The sequence below is a fragment of the Crocodylus porosus genome, unplaced genomic scaffold, assembly GCF_001723895.1.
Source record: "Crocodylus porosus isolate Cpor-Errol unplaced genomic scaffold, CroPor_comp1, whole genome shotgun sequence".
NCBI lineage: Eukaryota > Metazoa > Chordata > Crocodylia > Crocodylidae > Crocodylus > Crocodylus porosus.
Window position 1 is genome coordinate 57,446,865 of NW_017728949.1, and position 20,626 is coordinate 57,467,490.

The following is a 20,626-nucleotide window of genomic DNA, read 5'->3' on the forward strand; positions in this document are numbered from 1 at the left end:
TGGCGCTTTGCAAGATTGTGGCAGCTAGGGTGTGGTGACTGGAGCCACTGCCTTGGGTGCTGACTTGGTGGAGAGGGGTGCAGAAAAAGAGTACAACACCACAGCTGCACGATCACACCATCGATGAGGTGGCAACTGGAAGTCACCACTGTCCTTTGTGTGGCAGCTGCCCCAGGCACCCAGCCACCTTGTTACATCTCCAGATAATGACCTGCCTTAATGGTTCAATCTGATTATTATTTTACTTTTTTCATTCAGTTAAGACATGGTTTTAGTGACTTGCATCTCAGGAGCTGCTAAAGCTGAATCTGAATGCTTTATTGCAAAGCATTTGGAACCAGGCTTTTTCTGGCATAAAGCTCTGCTTTCTTATTCTAGAGCTGTGACAAATAGGAGAAGGTAATACTTCAGAATTGCTGGGGTGGGGGGTTGGTACAACACTAAGATACTTTAGTAGAGTAACTGTTAAGCTGTTAAAAGTGGGAAAATTTAAGACTAGATAAACTGCTGCAGGGGATGAAGGATTACTTAATTATACAAGTTTTGGGAATGGTGCAATCGTGTGTGCACGTTGAGTAAATATATATATTACTTATTTTCTTTAAAATGTTCCAGTTTTTGCTTTGTAATAAGACTGCAGTATAAACTCTTGTTCGGTGTTCTCTAAGCATGCTCTTCAATAGGGATACAAGTGCCAAGCCCCTGCTTTTTGGTGAGGTGCAGAGGTCACCAGTCTGCCCTGTGAGGGCGATTGGTGCCTTAGCGACCTCTCCTATGTCCAGTTTATAGCGTTCAGTTCTGTTCGTTTTCCATTAACTTAGTCCACCTTCTTTTCAGAGTCAATACAGATTTGTTTGTGAAGCTATTTTGAAGGTGTATGAAGAAGGAATTGTTAAACCCCTAAAGACATTGCTGCATAAATAAAGAGCAAAAGGGCTGGGATACAGATTGAAGAATCCTGTCCTCTAATAAACTTGGCAGCCTTCATCGTGCCATAACACTGCTTGCAGGAAATGGTATTGGAGAACAGCAAAGAATTGACAAAGGACTTGGAAGACTTCAGCACTGTTGCACTTTATGTTGAAACAAAAATCAGTCTCTAAAACTCTATAACTTTCATGTGTTTGAAGACTTTATTTTCATGCTTGGCTCCGAACAAACTGTAAACTGAAAGAACTGAGTGTGTTCAGGGTAACTTCCGATATTTCATTGTAGTGCCATATACTCCCCCTTCTGATTCAATTGCTACAAACAAGGCTTGGAATTATTTCACTCTGTTATACACCTACATCTTTAAAGAACAAAAAAACAACAACAAAAATACACTAAGCTATGGTCTCTTCTAGTGCTAGGTGATTTGCCATGTACAGATTCTCCATTTTTGTTTTTTTTTAAAAAACATTAGCAATATTGCCAATATTAGAAATACACTGCCTACTGATGCAGCACTTTGCCCTCCATCCTGTTTTGAGACTAGCTAGTTATTAAAGGAAGGTTGGCATCTGTGGTAACCCAGCAGTAGCTGCATAATGCCCACTTACCAGCATCTTGTGAAATATAAACGGTATTGCTTTGAGTTAATGACACAACTTAGTGCCCAACACTGGTGTATTCAGATTCACTTGAGTTAACATTACATCGTGGGAACTAGTGCATGCATTATGTCTTAACCCCTTAAGTGCCTTGAGACTTACAATGTACGTCTAATGAAGAAGGCACTCGTATGACCCTTTGGGGGTAGTATCATCCTTTCATATTTTTTCTTCATGGGTTCACATTTTTTAAATGGCCCTTGGTGCTTGGAGTATGTTACTGCAAGGGGTCACAGAAATACCATTCCCTCTTTCCTTCTACAAGTACCTGCATGCTACTACAGGTAGCAAAAGCACCTCTGCCTACTTAATGAACGAGCATTGTTTGCTGCTGTGTAATTTTGTGGAAAATCTGACACATTCCTTTCAACTGGTAACTTTTATTAACAGCTTAACATGAAATGCCAGTAGGTTGTTAGAATTTGATCCTCTCTCTTACCCTCCCATTAAGAGAAGCAGTCTCATTTGATTAGAATATACCTTTTTTACAGCACTGATACTTAAGCTTAAACTTACAGTCAAATGTGATTAATTCTTTTCCATCCCTGTTAACTAACTGTTTTTCTAAGTCATCATCAGTTGATTTCAAGCCATGTTCGTACTGGACTGTTTTTTGTTTTTTTTTTGTTTTTTTTTTTTGAGCAAGACAAGACTGTCAAGTTTCCCAAAATTTTAATTCCTTAGTAACCCCAGTCATTTTCTGTTATCCTTGTGGAAAATTAAATTGTTCCAGTTTGTATGTCTTGTTTCTTATTTAAGTCATTAGCATGTTTGTAACAAAAGACTTATGTCTCTGTCTGATACAGTATCTGAGCTCATTCTAAAGATGTGTATATTTTGTCCCTTTCAATACTTCTTTCAAGTATGGAAGAAGCCAAGTGGTAAGCAAAGTGTCCATCTTGATATACAGGAAGAAGAGATTCAGTCACTTTCTACACTGCCCTGTAAAAACCTAATACTACGTGCCGTGTATTTAAAAGTTTTAAGTTATTTTATTGGTTTCCAGAAAATTATTATCTGATCAGTTTTGTTAATAACCTATATATTGCCTAGAATTAAAAGATGAAAAGTTCTAAGCTAAAGAAGATTAAATATTGTAAAATTCTTCTATATAATACACTGTGTTCCTTGGACAGCTAGAAAAGACCACAGTTGTGAAGGATATGAACATACAACCAATTTACTGCAGGTCAGAAGGGACTGGGCTTTGCTGAATATCAGGTGCATTATGGTAAACGCATGCATGTATGTATGTATGTATGTATGTACACTTTTACCACATACTCTGTAGTAGTCAAGTCATGGCACGTACACGCTCGGGTCATGGCATACACGAACAAACTCATGCACACACACTCAACTGGAGTCATGGCACATGCATGCTCATGTCAGCTTGTGCATGTGCATACACATTTTCTCTATCTTTTTCTCTCAAGTCATGGCACATACACACGCACACACTCAAGTCATGGCACACGTCTACACACACTCAAGTCGAGTCATTGCACATGCGTATACACATACTATCTACTGTTATTTAACTTGCAGTTCCTGCAGGGTAAGAGCATGCCATGGGCACAACACAGGGCAGCTAACACATGGAAAATCCCTTGTCCCTTTTTATACTGCTATAAATTACTTGTATGTCCATACCCAGGATTTTCAAAAACCAGTGAAAATGAATTCAGGTGAATTGAAGCTTTTGTTTCTGAATTTGTGACCATCAAGAGCCACAATGCCAAATAAAGAGATATAGAGTTTTAAATATTTTTAGAAATAAAAGAGAACATAATATTAGATGGGCTATAGCCCCTGTTTACAAAGAAATTCTACTACTTATATTTCTAGATTTGAGATTTGTGTCTATATTGTCCCTCAGCGAACAGATGAATCTTATTTGATGAAATTTGAGTGTAAACTGACTGCTGCTGCCAGAAAACTGACAATGTGGCCATGGTTCCTGAAGAAAGGGGTGGGAAATCATACCCACGTTGAAACTGAGATGTAATTAGTCAGAATGGGCTACCAAAAACCACTCCAGTTCAGTTTGTAACCTCCAGCCTATAAGAGGTGCCACCTCATGTCTGCAGGGGTGTTGGTTGTAGCTGTGTTGGTCCCAAGGATGTAGGTAGATGAGGCTCTTTGAGTAAATCTGATATCTTTAATTAGACCAGCACAGATACTTGGGAAAATTCTTCTTTGCAAGCTTTCAGGTACAAACACCTTATGTCTGCCATACTTGGAAAACACCTGTGAGGGCCTGGATGCCCAGCATCTAGGAAAGCACAGAGAACCATACAGTTCAAAAACTGTATCTCGTGTCAGTTCAGAGATCAAAAATAGTTTTGTCATGGGTTTTTATTTTGACGACAAGAAAGGTAGAGATGCTGATTTAAAGGTGCTTTCTGTGAAAATATTTTTAAAAGATGTTCTCTCACTGACTATATTTGACAAAACACAAAAGAGCACAAGATGTTTTACCGCACCTCGAGTCCCAAGAATACATGGGAAAGCACCTTTGGATACCAAGCCCAACAGCAGCTGTTTCCATTTTGATGGCCAGGCAAAATAAATGTTTTACCACTTGATTTTAGAAAGAAAAATAGTAGCGATATCTGGTTTGAATTTCAGTTTTAATTTGCAGCAGACGTTACCCTGTAATGAAAGTTTAAGATTTGATCTTCCTTGTGACAACATTTTGAGATGTAACGTTGGTTAGGTGGAGGACTAAATTAAGTTAAGCACTTAATATCTAAACATTTAAATTAAAAAATATATATCCATTATATTAAAATGAACTATCTTCATAGTAAATACATAAATGACAGTAATGGAATTGTCCTTTTTATATACCTTTATTGAGGGAAAGCAGGACAGAGAGTTTAGAGCAACATTGGATGGTGTTGGTGTATGGCATATTTAAACATTCTCTATAAGGTTGCCAAAGCGGTTTGAGTTCACAAGACCCATTTATACCACAATTATACATGGAATATATTTATTGACTATTCTTTATTATTGTGTTGATTCTGGATGGAGGCAAAAGAAACAGATTTGTCTGAATTAACTTCGGTTGACTTAATGTACTAACTAGTTGTAGTGGGGGAAATGAATCCTAGCTGTATGTTAAGTGAGCTGGTATGGCCACCAGCTGAAAAACAAACATCAGTGAGTTTTTAGTTTCCTTGGAAGCATGTAGGGTGGTAATTTAGAGTTTGTTGGAAAATAGTGAAAAAACATCAAAGCCTTTTTAACACCATGAAGCATTAGTACAACAGAATGAATGATGTTCCTATCAGTTGTGGTATAAATGGCCTTGAAGTATTTTTCTATGGCCATAAAAGAAAGTCAGAACTGCTAAATATTTTACCTTGGGTTATGAAGATCTGTATCATTATCCTCAAAAGGAAAAGAAAGAGATATTTTTTAGGTTTTTTGTGCATTTCATGCTGTACAAAACATGAATGTATCTTTCAGACATAACGACTTATACGTGGTTAATGTCATGACTGTTGGATTTTATGAATAATTATTTTCATACCATTTGTTTAGAAGAAAAAATTAGGTGGGTGGGAAGAAAATGAAACAAAAAAAGTTAAGTTTGTAAAACTTCCATGATACAAATGCAGTTTTTTTTAAAGGTCAAGTGATTTTCATTGTAAATAAGAGCAATATTATGACGGTTTTGTGCCAATGTATGATGAACAGGCATTTTTGTTTTCCTTTTGGCTTCATGATTGAAAACTGCAACTGCCATTTATTATTTCAAGTATCTTTGAAGGTTTTTAATGGATAAATTTGGGGCTCTAGAGGGGTTTATGTCTTGTTTTGGGGGTTTTTTGAGTGTTTGGGTTGGAGGCATGATTTTTTTTCCCAGTTCTTTGGTTTTGATAAATATGAAGTAACGATCAGGTGGCACCCACATCAGATGTCAGCCATTTTCTCTGAGAAGTATGATTTCAGATAAGCTAACTTAATGAATTTTTCCAACATTGGTGATACTGAAATTGAAGTTGTTTGGAACAAACAGGTGAGAAGCACTATGCTTTATTGCTTAACAATAAATGCCAAACTATACCATCTCAGTCACTAGGAACAAAAGCTGTGATTATTCATCTCATTACATTTAATATCAGTTGATGTTTCCTCCAGGTTTCATCTAATGAATTAGATTTTGAAATGATTTTAGTTGATGTTCTTCCCGCTGCAGAAGCACGTCTTTAGGATAGTGTCTTAACCGCACAGCCATTCTGCATCATTACAAGGGTTAAAAAGCAGTTAGAGGCAAGGGGAGATGTCTATTGTGGAACCACATAGCTGACACCTTCCCATGGGGAATCAGCAGAAACTTTGCGGTTTCCAGGGAAGGACCAAAAAGCAGCTGAACTCCGCAGTTCCACTGCACAGGGCAACAGGAAGTGAAAATGGGTGCGTGGAGATGCTGCAGCTCCTGGCACGTAGAGGAGCTGAATTGTGTGGTATTTCCACGCCACTATAGTGTGTTGGGGTGAGGGCAGGTGGAGGATGTTCGATGGTTCAGGGAAACAGCAAGACTATGGTCAGTTAGCAAACTATACGGCTCCACCATCCACAAATCTCCAAGTAAGGAACATGATATCCAGTCGGTCTGCTGTAGAAGTGCCTGCAGACCTGCTTGCTGTGCAGGTGACCCATGGCCCAGGTTTTAGGTAGAGAGCAAGTGGAGGATTCTTGTCCCAATTTCCTATTTGATTTCCCCAAACTTTGTACAAGTGACAGGAAATTTAACCCCTGGAGTCAACTGGAGTCTGTTTTCAATCTCTCACGTTTCAGAGTCTATGTCCCTGCTCTGCTATACATTATGCTGTCTCAGAACAGCTGTTTGACTAGTCTTAGTAGAAGGCAGGTAGAGGTGCACCGTTATAGACTAAAAAAGAGATGTATAGTACAAGGTTTTACAAGCAGAAAAAAGGCTTATATCATTGATTTAAATAGCTGGCTTTCCTTTAAAGTAAATATGGCATGTGTTTTATGATGGGAATAGCTCTTGTATGTGGTGTGGATTGGTTTGTTCTTTTACCATTGCCACAAGCGATGGAGCAATATGGGGATCAAATGCTAAAGCTAAGTAACCATATCCATTATGTAATGGTGAATCCCACTTTATCCATTGAAACTGTAAAGATAAGTCTACTAATGGTGTTGGGGAAAGTGCTGGGAGGGAAAGGGAACTTGTTTGCTTTAACAAACCTACTTTTTCCAGTCTTAGGTTGTCATACCATAGTGTGCTGAAGCTGAAATGGTTGGATTAGCAGCCTTCAGAGTTGGTAATAACAGCTGAAAATCACCTCTCTGCAGGTTACTGGCACCACAAGTCAGCGGGCTTCTTTAAAGGAGGGGTGAAACGGTGCATGGCTACAGCCTGCCCCTTTGCATGTGGATATCTTCCATCCGTTATAATCCAAGATGAGAGGAATTGTTCTTTTAGGGGGAAAAAAAATGCACATGGATATGTTGAACCTTGATCAGCTGGAAATCAAATGTACTGGTTACTTTATGAACTGGATAATTGGAAGAAAACAGCTTCAAAATCCCTCATTCTATGAATAAACCTCAGCACTCATTTTTGCTTTACAAACTTTGGCTGACAACTTCTGTTGGTTGCACTACTTCATATTTAGCAAGTTTTTACTTTTCTAAGACTTTTTTTTCCTAAGTTTCTTGAATTTTGAATAGTAGCACTTTATCTGAAGCTTACTACTGACTGAATTATTGAACAAAATAAACTGTAATGGATTTGGAGAGAGATGCTAAATTGATTTCAGCGGAGTTGATTTGGATCATACCCTGATATGAATGCATTATGTTCTGTTTCTGATAACAGGTTATGACAGTTCTAGCCTTTGAATTTTTTTTATCAAAATAATTTTAGGTTTGATACTGAAAAGGTGCAAACACTAATTACAGGGTACCTTTAAATTAATCTCTGTGTTCTCTCTCAGCTAGCTGCAAATGATGTACGTTTACTGTAAATGTTCTGCTTAGCATAATTTTAACATTAGGTAATTACCTGAAAATCAGTATTCTTTTTTGTACTTAACTTATTTTGAGTTCTGATAACTACAGATAAGTAGATTATGCACAACAGTAATTTTTTTAAAGTTATAACCCTTTTACTCAAAGGCCAGAGGCCTGAAACATGAATGAAGGGGTTAAAACAGTTTACATTAAGCTGCTGTTCTCATTATTAATTAGAATAATATATTCACAAAGACTAGACTACAAACTGCCCGGTGCAATTATCCCAGTACATTAGGGCTCCACAGTAACAAAACATAACAACATTTTAATAAATAAGAAAAAATAGGTTTTATTTTCTACAGAATAGTTTTAACTTCAGTTCAGGTAGTTCACTGACCTGTGATCTAGTTTTAACTAGGAAATTTGGCAAGGCTGTTTTTGTGTGTCTTTCTGTAACAGGTGCTATACTCTGTGTAAATACAAAGGGAAAAAAAAATCTTGTCTGGATCATATTCACAGTCACATAGGTGGCAATATTTGTTTGTTAGTCACAGTAATGAGTTTGCATTTTTGGCTGCAGCTTTACATTTGTCTGATTTCAACTGGGTTTCATACTGGCATGATTGACAGTGCAAAGTGGATCCTCTCAGTTGATTAGCTACTTTATTATTTATTCAGCCTAGTTCTATTCTACATATTCCTATTAATGTTAAATGCTTTTTCCCATAAGTAGACACTTGCCTCCTTGAATTTGTATGACTGCTCATCAAAGAAACCCATTCAGAAAACAACGTCTAGGCCGAGCAGCCAGGGTGGTCAACTGAAATGACAAACTTGAATTTGGCCAACACTGGACAATGTGAAAAGAACTTCAGCATTTGTCACTGCAGCTACTGTATGCTTTGAAGGGCCTTATGTATTTGTCCTCATTTTAGTAAAAAGAAAGTTCTTGCCATGGATACAGTACACTAATGTCCTACGGAATACCAGCAGCTCCCTGGATAAATATGCTAATTAACAGTTAACAAGTTGTTTTAGTCTTAAGAACAATTTCATTCTCCTATGTGAAATAAATGCTGTTATGCAGATTTTGTGGATATATTTTAATTTCATTTGACAAATAGTTGTCTAGGTACAAACTTGGAAAAATACATATAGTTTCCTTGTGGATCTTAACTGTTTAATTGCAAAATAAAGATGTGCTTTAGTAATTTAAAGTTTTAATATTTTTGGAGATTTTCTTGCTCTTGTAAACACGGTTTTGTTGGGCTGTTTTTGCAAAACAGATGCAAGTGAATGCTAACCCTTGTATTCTCTACTATAGCATATGGTATCTCCACAAATAAGGTCCTCTTTCCTGTAGGTCATGGATTGTGTGTGTAAACAGTACTGGTTTACTGCGGCATTAACAGGAGTGAAGTTATCTGCATGTAGAATAAGTAGGACTCAACTAATGGAAGCCAAAGTTGTTTCCCTGGTAGTGTGTCTCTGCTGTGCCCTAGAGGAAAGTTGCTAACAGTATAGAAAGGATTAAGTTTTTGCAGTTCTTTTCAGAGGCAAACATCTTTGCTTCGTTGAGGTTACAGGTAAACAGATTAAAGTGGGAGGGTATGGGAATACGGATATGAAGAATGACTATTCTGGAATGAAGGTTACGATGGAGTGAAAGAGCTGCTTGGAAGCATGTTGAAAGGATGTTCCAGCCAAATTGATCAAACCAAAAACAAGTGCAAAAGACTGAAGGAAATATTAGGAGAGGAGGGTGGGAGAGGTCTCAGTGTCAGGGGAGGGAGCTAGGAAGAAAAAGAGTGCCACTGAAATGTAATAAAATTAGACTGTACATCTCAAGTGAGGGTGAGGCAGTTGGATCTGGTATAGTGTGACAAACCACTGCAGAAGTGTTCAAGGCAGGAGTGGAGAGGGAAGGCTGGAGAGAAGACAGTAGTCGCACTTACCTGAACAGCACATGCACAAGTCTTTGAGTGGTGAATTGTAATGGGGACATGTAGTGTGCACCTTAATGATATGCAAGAGTTACAATGGTCATAACTTGCCAAGAGACTGGATAGTGGGGAGGAGAAAAGTTGGATGCTGCTGAGGTTAGCAGGTTAGGGAAAGAGAAAGAAAGGTGACCTTTTCAGTGGCAACAGAGAATGGACCTTGTGGGAAAGATTACATAAAGTTTGGTTCTAGAACAGGCTGAATTGGGTGGCATGAATGGACCAAGGACATCCCGGAAGTGCCAAGTCATTTGTTCTCCATAACACCTCCCCCCCCGGAGAAATGACATGCTTGTAGGTATCCCTCTGAGCGCCAAACACAATGGCTGTTGTCATGCAGAGACTGATCGACAAGGAACCAAGCTGAGAGCACCCTCTTTTCACACGGACAGCGGATCAGGTGCTCTGCGGTGCGAATATGCAGGTAATTTGAGTGTGTCCAGGAGAAGTGAAGATGACACATTTTCCATCCTGTTAATAAAGGCATTTAGTTACCCATTTCCTCCCACGGCTTTTCCAAACGTGCATGTTTCCTGATAGCAGTGTGTGGGCAGGAAGATTCCCAGCCCTCGCTGTCAATACAGCATGCAAACATACACTTAACCTCCAAGACACGACCTGCGTCTAGACGGTAAACCTCAGTCTGAGCTTCCTGCCATGCTTACCTTGTTCTAAGGATGTAGTCTGCAGGGCCGTTAAGTCCGGGTCTCTAGTTCCTCCTCAGGGAAGCCTTGCTCAAATAAACAAGTCTGGTGTTAACAAGATCCACCTGCCACTGTATAAGCAGAAATATTTTGCAACATTTATATAAACACCTGGTTTTAGCAGGTGACATTTGATGACAGAATGGAAGAGGTAGGCATATCCAGGCAGTGTTTAAGGTATTTCCAGGTTTCTGCATCCGTGGGTTTTTTGGCTGCTTTTATCAGAATATGGGTCTGCTTAGCTAATAATTTGTCTATGCACCACACCAGGCTTTACTTACAGTATTAAAGGAAACCAGCAGAAATGGTTCCAGTGGAACTGAACTCCCCACAAGTTTGCATGGTGTGTTTGATCATCAAATACCATGTACGTCCCTGAATTTGAGGATTTGGTTCTGATACCAGATCTGAAATCATGCCTTAAGCCAATCTGCTAGCAATCAGTTTGTTGGCAAGGAGAGGCTGAAGACCTGAAATCAGTGCCTCGTGGAATTTCTCATCTTCAGCATCCCCTGCAGGTGTGGGAACTCAAAGGCATCTGGCATACTTTAAATTATGGGGGCCAACCTTCTTTGGCAGGCATGCCAAATTAACCCCACGCCCTTTCCAAGTGCCAGTCCAATCCCTTCTGCTCAGTCTGCTTTCTGCTCACAGCCCTGGGCTCCCTGCCTGTTTTGCTCTGCGTTCTGCTTCCTTCCCTTTGCTGCCTGCCTAACTTGCTGCTTTGCTGGTTGCTTCCTCCCCATCTGCCTCTCTTCTGCCTGCCCCAGTCTGCCATGTGCCACACAGAGGCTGCCTACAGTGTTGCTAGGTGTACAGTAATTATCATATTTGTACAATCATTTCAACCCTTGTACGATAGACAATCCTAAAAGTGTTCGAAATGTATGGTTTTTTTTGTCATTACATTGTGAGGGCGAACAAAAATGTAAGTCACTCCACCCACAATCAGCTGATCATGTGATCTCACCAGTTCTCACTTGCGTTGAATTGAAATTTGCCATTTATCTTTAACTGGAGAGTTGCAGTGAGCAATATAAAGTAACTGCATAACAATCTCATAACTAAATCTCATTGTGTAATAATACTAAGAGCTTTATTTTAAATGCTATGTATGGTCTTAAATCAATAGAAAGTCAAAGAGGTTTCGTGCTTGCCTCACTTGTAAATTCCAAGCATGTCCCTAATACGGTAAGTGGTAAAATAGCGTCGAAGGTTTACAATACACAGACGTGAACCGCAAAACAGAGAAAAGAATAACCATAGTAATACATTTAGTTTACCAGTCGGAGAAAGAGTTAAACAAAATGTCATAGTGGGCAGTGTCAAGTAGTGGCGAAGGATGTGATGATAACGATATAAGGCAACATGATGTTACTTAATAAGGATGCAAATAAGTCTCTTTTTACCTACTTTTTTCAGTGTACGATAGTTTTTCATAAACAACGATAATTTGAGCTTTCAATATGATCATTTCCTATTGAAGACCTGGCAGCGCTGGCTGTCTACGCTGCTTATGGTTCACGTGTCACAGGTTGGTCACCCCTGCTGTAAACAACAATGAATCGGAGCCTTTGCCTGATTGTAGCATCATCGCTATTGCTGCAGGTGGCAGGGAGAGCATTTCTCCTATTTGTAGGAACCAATATAAAGAAACCAACATAAGGAAAGCAATAACCCTGTGGGTCATTAGGACAAACATTCTTGTTTTTTTCAAAGTAGAGAACTTCTGAATACAAATAGCTTTGTTCTGATCATTGGGACCTCTGAGTTTTGCCATATAATTGCTTCGCTTCAGTACAATCAGCTTCACCACGTTGGCCATTCAGAAGTGAGCTGCAGCTGGTGGATTTGTCTTGGATATCTCCCAGTGGGCATGAATAATACAAATCGTGGTGCAGACATGGAACAACTCTTGTTGGAATAACGGGAGCCCAGCTCCACACGCAGCAGACCCCTGCAAGGAACCAGAGTGGCTCGAGAATCCAAAGAGGGTTTGCAGCAAGCTTTGCCAATCACTCAGCTGCTCCAGTCGATCGTAAGTGAAATGATGCAGTCAAAACAGGTAACAAGGGAAAATATTCCATCTGTTACGTATTCTGAAGTTGCTTGTATGGTACAATATACCTTTTTGGTTATCTTTCAGGTCACAAAATCAAGTGCCATTTTATTAGACTGTTAAATGACTACCATGTATCCATATGTGTCCCCAAAATCTACAGGACTATAGTTGGTTGCTTTTGCAACAAATGCAGCAAATTACCTGCTCCAATTGGATCCAATGCTGAAAGGAGGCAGTAACAGAAACCTTGTGTAAAGTTATATATACTTCTGAGCAACAGTGACGGTGTGAAGTGATAGAGGAAAATGTTTTCTCTTGTAAGGGCTTGAGAATATAAACCAGATGAGTAAGTAGAGTGATAAACTGAATGGTTGTGAAACACAAGTCACTGAGATGTTTGATCACTGAAGTGACCTGTGACTCAGTGAATGATGTAGCCCAGTTGCTCCTTTAAGAACAAAGCGGAGGTGGGAACTTGTCTTGGTGATTAAAAACCACATATACTTCCAGGTGTGTGGGGTGACTTGGAGCCATAGCACACACAAGGTTTAAGACTGGATCAAGGTGTTAATTGCACTGTAAATAGAAACTGAACCACACGTTAAAGTATGTATGTGGTATGATGATATAGTAAACAAGCCACAAAGATATTCCACAAATAATGTGTAAAACCTTTGTGGCTTGTTTGTGTGATGCCTTTAATTAAACATGGCAGATTGGAGCTGATCCATGACAGATCCCAGTGATCAGCTAAGCATAGAGAGCTAGGGTGGGGTCGCCACCTCCCTGAACAGTAGGGTTGGGCTCGGGGCAGTGTGGGACTGTGTACCCAGACCTTGAAAAAGTGTGCATGGAGCTGGGAGCCTCATCTGCACTCCCACTTGGGATTTCCTGGGGTGCTCAAGGAGAGCAGGGAGCTCCCAACTACCTGTCCCCTGCACCCTCTGTCCCAGTATCCAGGGAGCTCTTCAGAGTGCTGAGGAACAGCGTCACCACCACAGACCTTAAACAGCTATTTCTCAGCTGCCAGATGTTGGGGATGAGGCTCCCAGCAAAGTTTAATGTCCCCAGTGGGGGGAACCCTTTGGCTCCCCCGCCCCAACTGGGAGCCTCTGATCCCCCACTCCCAGAGCACAGCCAGAGGTGCCAAGCACAGGGGTTTTGACAATCAGCTGATTGTTGGCCCTGGCTAAGACGGTACCACAGGGCTATCCCAGCAAGACTTGACACACATTTCATTGTCAGCTCCAGATGGACCCCAGTCCTATCCAGGGCTGGGGCCAACAATCGATTGCGTTTGTTCAGGCCTTGACAATCAGCTGATTGTCAGCCCAGACCACACCGCAGCTGATTGGAGTCCCTGGCAGGGTCCCATGGTCCAGATGAGACTCGACTGATTATCAGCCTCACTAGACCTGTAAGTACTGCTCTGACAACTTGTTGGTGCAGGGGGGACCTGGGGTCCCCCTGCACTGGCAAGTAGTAATGAGCTGATTGAGAACCAGTAAATTGGGAATCTCTTTGGTAACCAGCTTGTTTGTAGGATAGGATTTACTTGGTCCTTTTCATATGAGTATACCCCTGAATTCTCTGCAACAGAGGTATGGTACAGCAGTAATTTTACACAGTGCACCTGCTCTGACAAGAGGGCAGTTGTTGGCCAGAAGCCCAGAGCAATCAGCAGCTGGAAGCTCTAGTCCCTTTCCCATAAAAGTTTGCTTGGTGTTTGTGTTCGCAGCAGCAGGAGTCCCTGGCCTGGGCAGTAAGAGTCAGGATGCACTTTTTACCTTCTGTTGATCCACTGGGTCCAGCATTTCAGCCGCTTCTCCTTCACCTGCTTGGATTACACGGTGTCTCATTGCTGTCCTGTCCTCCCAGCTTTCAAGGATGACTTTCTGACAGGGACTGTTAAGACAATCACCTGGTACTAATGTCCCACCATAAAAGCTGAAAAATTGCTTGCTCCCTCTCAATCAGCACTGCCACAGGTCCACTCTGCCCCCAACAAAAGGCAGGAGCACACCAGCTCTGCATGCAACTGGTAACCCACCTATGGGAATAAGATTTAAAACCCTAATGAGCTTGTATTTCTCCAGGTTTTTCTTCAGGGCCTTCCCTATCCCTCCCTGAGGGCTTGCTAGGGTGTCAGTCTCTCTCTATGAAGAGCCCAAATAGAGAGAATTAATTTGCATTCATCTTGGAAACCAAAGCCCTGTAGCACCCTCTGCTTCAGACTCTGCTTTTTCTTTGACAATACAGATAATGAGTCAAAGGCAGGATCACTTAGCCTGAAAGCCTCTTTCTAAACAGCTATCAGCTTCACTACATAATTCCTATCCTTATTTCTCTGTAAATAAGAATATTATTTTAGGGGATGTTAATTTAATTCCTCAGGTGTAGTCATGTGTTTGCTTTCAAGGTGAGTGGGAGCTATGCCTCACAAATAATTAAAAAAAAAAAAAAAAGGTGCTGAGCCATCATGAAATGCCTGTGGGGGAAGTGGTGGCAATCATCTAGCCCATCCCAGGATTGAACCTGCAACCTTTGTATTATTAATACCGTACTCTGAGTTAAATTTCTAAGTGAACATGCCCCTTTTTTCCTGCTTTCCCCCATTTAGCTTCCTGCTTCACTTTGTTCTAAAGTCATGAGCTATTAAGTAATATCAGCACCTGGCTGAGAGAACAGATACTGCAGAAAATGGGGTTGGGGCTCAGACATCATGCTGAGGATCACGGGGAGGGTTGCAGGGAAGCATGAGAGGCAGGGACAAAGGAGAAACAGGAGGGAGATGGAAATGGGCCAAGGAATAGGAATCTGAAGGAAAGGGTGAGAGATTTAGGGGCCTGAGGGGCTGGGTGGGACAAGAGCATGGAGGGAAGGAAAGTGCCTGCGTTTCTACCACTGCCCTCCTATATTCCAAAAAATCCAAGCTAAGGGATGAGAACAAAGATAAGGAGAGGGGCAGGGTTAGGGCTAAGTGACAGGGTTGGAGGGAGATGCAATAACTCCTCCCTGCCCCAGGGAGATAGCGGCCATGCTCCAAAGCTGGCAGACAAACCTGTCTTTACATTTATTTCGAACTTGAAATGGTTGCATGATAATGTGGGGGCTGGCAGCTCCCTCCTCGATGCTGCAAAAGCAGAAGTCAGGTTTGATGGAGAGGAGAGGAGTTGGGGGTTGTCCACATGCTGATTCTGGAGGATTGAGGGGGCTTAGCCTTGTGGATGCTGGGGTTGGTAATACCAAAGATGGAGAAAGCAATACCTTTAGGTAGCAGCCCAGTGTATGGAAAAGTATGGTTCCTGCATCTGGGAGGTGCCTGTATTTGCACAGCACAGGGAAGAGAGCTGTGCATCTGCCAAAATATCTTGCCCATCGCAGCAAAGATTGTTTTGGAGATCACAGGACTATCCAAAAATGCCAAATGCAAGCCTAGCTGGACAAATCTGAGCTAGGTTTGTGAACCTGGCAGGGAAAAAGAGCCAGTTTATGCTTGGCAACTGGAAACAAAATCTTATGGGCAGCCTAAATTGTTTCTCTTCAGTGGTTGTAAGCAAAACAGCATTTGAGAAACCAGAGCAAGAAGCAGTTTTAATAGAAACTGTGCCCAGACAAGGACCTCTGTGCCCTGAGCCCAGTCTGTGTCGTGCTATCCACCAAGGTCTGGCCTAATGGAGAGGATAAAAGACCTTTTATGCTTTATAGCTCATCCAGTCAGAGGGCTTGCAGCAGCAGAAATCATAGGGTCGGAAGGCTATCATGCAGAGGTGGCCAGCCTGTGGCACGATTGCCACAAGTGGCACGTGCAGTCTGTGTGTGGCGTGCAGCAGAGCAGCAGATGGGGCAAGAAGCAGAAAGCAGAGGAGGAGACAGGTCAGGGATCACAGAGAAACAGGCAGAGGAAGGGGATCAGCATGGCGCCTGGAGAGAGTGCATGGCTAATTTGTGGCACCCCCGCCAAAAAAGATCAGTTTCCACTGATTTAATCCTGCTCCCTGCACACTCTTCCTAAACCATCCCTGGCAGGTGCCTGTCCAGCCTCTTGAAAACCTCCGGTGGAGAGGAGTCGACCACTTCCCTGGGCAGCTTGTTCCACTACCCTGCTGCTCTGCCACCCCAGGTGCTTTTTTCTGAGCTCGAAGCTAAATCTGCCTCCCCGCAGTTTGGACCTGTTGCTTTGTGGCCTGTCCTCTCTGGGAGGGGAGAAGAGCTGGTCCCCTTCCCCGTGGCAGCCTTTCCAGGATGCAAACCCTGCTCTCCTAAATCTCCTCCTCCTCCAAACTAAAGGCGCCTTGTTCTCTCAGCCTTTTCTCAGGGAGCTGCGCTGCAGCCTCCCCGGCATCGCTCACTTCTGGGACCTCTCCAGCTTCTCTACGTCCCTCGTAAACTGCAGAGCCCAGAACCGTGCGCTGGACTCCTGCCGAGGCATAAGGGAAGTGAGTGCGGTATCACACAGCCCTCTGGCCAAGCCACCCCCAGCCTGCATCAGCCCGCAGTGCTGGCTCCCTTGGGGCATCCCAGGGAGGTGGCAGGTAGAAGGCAGGGTAGATGTGCACCTTATAGATCTACTAACCTGTGTGTGTGTGTGCACACAAATATATACACACACACACTTGTGCGTGCATATACATAAGTACGTGTGTGTGTGTGTGTGCGCATCTGCTTATACATACGTTTTGTGTGTGTGTAGTCTCTCTCTCTCTCTCTCTCTCTCTCTCTCTCTCTCTCTCTCTCTCAAGGTTTTATGGATTTACAGGCATTGGTTGTCTGCAGACAGGAATTCGCTGGAGTACAGACAAGGCTGTGTCCTGGCTCATTACCGCAGAGGGCTTAATTAAAAGCCTCCGTGCAGTGTGAGCTGGTTTGTCCCCACCTTGCTGGGACTGTCATTATCTTGTTGTGTGCAGCCCCGGTATGGACAGGTGGGAATCGCCAGCTCCTCCTAGGGACTCGCTTGGCAAGTGAGACGCTTGGGGAAACTGGGGAAGAGGGTTTTTTTGTTTTAAATTCAAAAGGCAGGGTGTGGGGAATAGTATACCTGCACATATGTAAAATCACATTTAAGGGGGGAGGTTACTATCATCTTTTTTACATAGTTTAATTTTATATATATATTGCTGTCCTATGTTTAAATATTAAAATATTTCCTATTTTCTAACCATTTCCACGTGCATGAGTGTGTCGATTGTATATGCACACATATTACAGGGTATATATTATGACAGCTTACATAATGTGTGCGTGCGTGTGTAAGATATCATAATAGCATATTATATGACATATACCTTGTAACAGGTGTGTACACATCTTGTTTATCAAAAAAAATATGTACGCTATACACGTATAATACCTATAATACATTACACACATCTTACCACGCGTACGCGCACACCTGTACGTGCGTGTGCGCGCGCGCGTCGCCCCGTGCGCTCGTCCACGCGCTGTGCCCCGGCCTCCCGCCCCCGCCTCTTTAAGGCGTCTCGGGTCGGCACAGCGCAGCCGCCTCCCCCTGCGGCGACCCCCTCCCCTTTAAGAGCAACAGCCGCAGCCGTGCGGCCCCATTTAAAGGCGCGCGGCCACGGCGGAATTCCTTCCCCCCTACCCCCAGGGCCTGACCCGGGCCGCGCCGCACCAACCCCTTTAAGTTCGGGGCGGGGTGTGAGGGGCAGCCATCTTGGCCGCTGAGGGCCCGCCCTGCCGCCGCCGCCGCCTGCGCCTCACGAGCCGTCCCCGCTCGGCTCTCCGCGCCGCCGCCCGCAGGTGAGTGGGCCTGTCCGTGTACCCGCGTGTGCGCCTGCATGTGGGTGTGCGCGCTTTGTGTACGCATGGGAGGACGCTTCCGTGAGGCGGATCCGTCCGTCCGTGCCTGTCCCGCGGGGGCCGGGTTCGACAGGGCACGAGACGAGACGAGAGGTGCGGGCGGCTCGGCGCGTTGCGTTGCGTTGCGTTGCGTTGCGTTTCGGCCGCGCCGTGACTGATACCAGGCGCGTTGCGGCAAACGCTGCCAAACGGGCGCGGTGAGCAGGTGCGCCCCGGCCCGGTTGGACGCCTCCCCGTGTCTGGCAACCAGTCGCTTAGGGTCCAGATCGCCGCTGATACGTATATGCAGTATGTACACCTGTATTATTACATAACGCGCGAGATGCGCGTCTGTAATACAACATGATGGTTTCTGGCATACCTGTGTACCTACGCCCCGCGGGTGTGTGCTTGAGCTTCCTGGAGCCCGTCGGGTTTGGTCACCGCGGGTCATCAGATTGATTGATTGATTTTTTTTTTTCGTGGAAATGTTAACCTTTGCGCTTTCGTCTCCTTTCTCGGGCTTGGCAGCAAAGATGCTGAGTTTCTTTAGGCGAACCCTCGGACGCCGGTCTATCCGCAAGCACGTCGAAAAGGAGCGGCTGAGGGAGGCCCAGAGGGCTGCGACCCACATCCCCGCGGCGGGAGATGCGAAATCTGTCATCACGTGTCGAGTATCCTTGCTGGACGGCACCGACGTCAGCGTGGACTTGCCGGTATGAGAGATACACAGCTGGGTTTTTTTAAACGCTGGCTTGGTGCACCCAGAGGAAGACGTAGTAACCATCCTGGTAACCCAGGGTCTTGTTAGTCCCCGTTATAAATAGGTCCTGAAAGAGTGGTGCATTCAATTGCACAGGATATTCCAAAAGATTTTCAGTGGGGTAAACGTGTTGTGCTACCATCAGTTCTTGTTTGGGCGGAGAGATGTTAAATACACAGAGAGACTTGTATTTCCTTTTCAAGAAACTGGGTGTGTCTGTTGAGGGGAGCAGCTCCTTGCTTACTACTGTGCATGCTGAATAGTTTCTGGAGTTTGGTTATCTCTTTCCTTCATATGCGTGCATTCAAATAACTGCTGATATATGAATTTCCTGAAAGACCTATCTGTCTAAAAATTTTTTTAAAATAAATAAAAAAAATCAAGCGAAGAGTTAGGATGCTTTGCAGGGTTTGTTATGGGTTGTGTCTGGGATGGATCTGTTCAAAAATGTTGAAGTGGCATCAAGAGCTGAACATCAACAGGCTAGACAGCAGGTGACTGATGCCATTCATTTCTTCTTTCTGTCTGCACAGGTTAGAGCAGTCATGGATTGCTGCGTTGAATTTGGGCAAGTCTGGGTTCGGTGAAGCCCTCTTGGCTTCTGACTGGGTCCCAAGAGATGCTGGGGGGTGGCGTGCGTTTTGGGGGAGGATGTTCCTCTGCAGCTGGTGCCTTCAGGTAGAAAGTGTACGTGGTGCAGCTGCTTGAAGGACAAATGGACTTTTCTCTTGTAAGTGTTCAAGGGTCTGAACTTTCCCCAGCATTGCGAAGGCTGATTGTCAGACTGCTGAGCAGTATTGAAACAATAGTCTGGTGCAGTGATGACAAAAGAATTCCTTTCTCCAAGAATGGAAACCCCAAATACCTGGATATTTAACCCCTAAAAAATGATTACAGCAATATGCTCTAAAATGACTGTATTATAGACACTTGCAGTGAACAGTAAAATTAATGTGTACAGCCCTGTAAACTTTGAAATAATCCAATTAACATGCCCAGTACAGTTCCATGCGCAAGATGCTTGATTTGAGGCCAGAAATGTCCATGGATACTTCATAGACGTAACTGCAAATGGAAATACTAAAGTTTTATTGGTGTCTCTACACAAACAGAACAGTGGTCGTTCTGGGACTGGAGTTGGTACTGCAGGCAAATTCCTGGTGCCTCATTTCTAGTGCTGTTAGAAACAGAAATTGGGCTTGGAGCGGTGTCGTGCTCATGATCTATCACCCAGGCTATTAAATTTTAATATGAGGTTTTAATAGTGACTGCTTTCTCTTTAAAAGCAAACGACCGCTCCCCTTTCTTCCCCCCTCTCTGACTTTCCAGCTTTTCTTTTAGTCAAGGGACAACTCGGAAAAAGTTCTTGCTTACAGACACCCTTGCTTTTCAGCAAGCTCTGCCTGTGGCTGTCTGAGGGAAGAGTAACTAATGAGTGTATGGCTAGGTCTAATATTGGTAGCTGCCATCAGACACTAGCATGAACTTTTTCTTTCCACAGCAAGTGTTCACTGGGATCCTTAGGGGCTTTCTGTCACCTTTTGAGGATGACTTTTTATTCATCTGTGATTTCTGACTCTTTTTACTTGGACCTTGGGGAGAGAAGGAAGAAAACTTAGAAAATTTATGAGGAAGAAAAAGATTGTTACTACTAGGTAGTGTGAAAAGTAGTATGGGGTGTGGGGTAAGGGATCGTTTCTAAC

At 43.2% G+C, this 20,626-nt stretch overlaps 1 protein-coding gene and 1 long non-coding RNA gene across 2 annotated transcripts in view; both read left to right on the forward strand.

Moving 5' to 3' along the window:
- The window catches only part of PTPN4 (protein tyrosine phosphatase, non-receptor type 4), a 118,311-nt gene extending 110,382 nt beyond the window's left edge, over positions 1 to 7,929 (forward strand). Inside the window, exon 24 of the mRNA XM_019553569.1 lies at positions 838 to 7,929. Within this exon, the coding sequence (XP_019409114.1) occupies positions 838 to 924 (87 nt within the window). The 3' untranslated portion in view covers positions 925 to 7,929. The remainder of the gene's footprint in view (positions 1 to 837) is intronic.
- A 9,933-nt stretch (positions 7,930 to 17,862) lies between these two features.
- Positions 17,863 to 18,876, forward strand: LOC109322729. Its single transcript, XR_002104471.1, has 2 exons — positions 17,863 to 18,121; positions 18,692 to 18,876. It is a non-coding gene; the product is annotated as an uncharacterized LOC109322729 (long non-coding RNA).
- Positions 18,877 to 20,626: the final 1,750 nt, after the last annotated feature.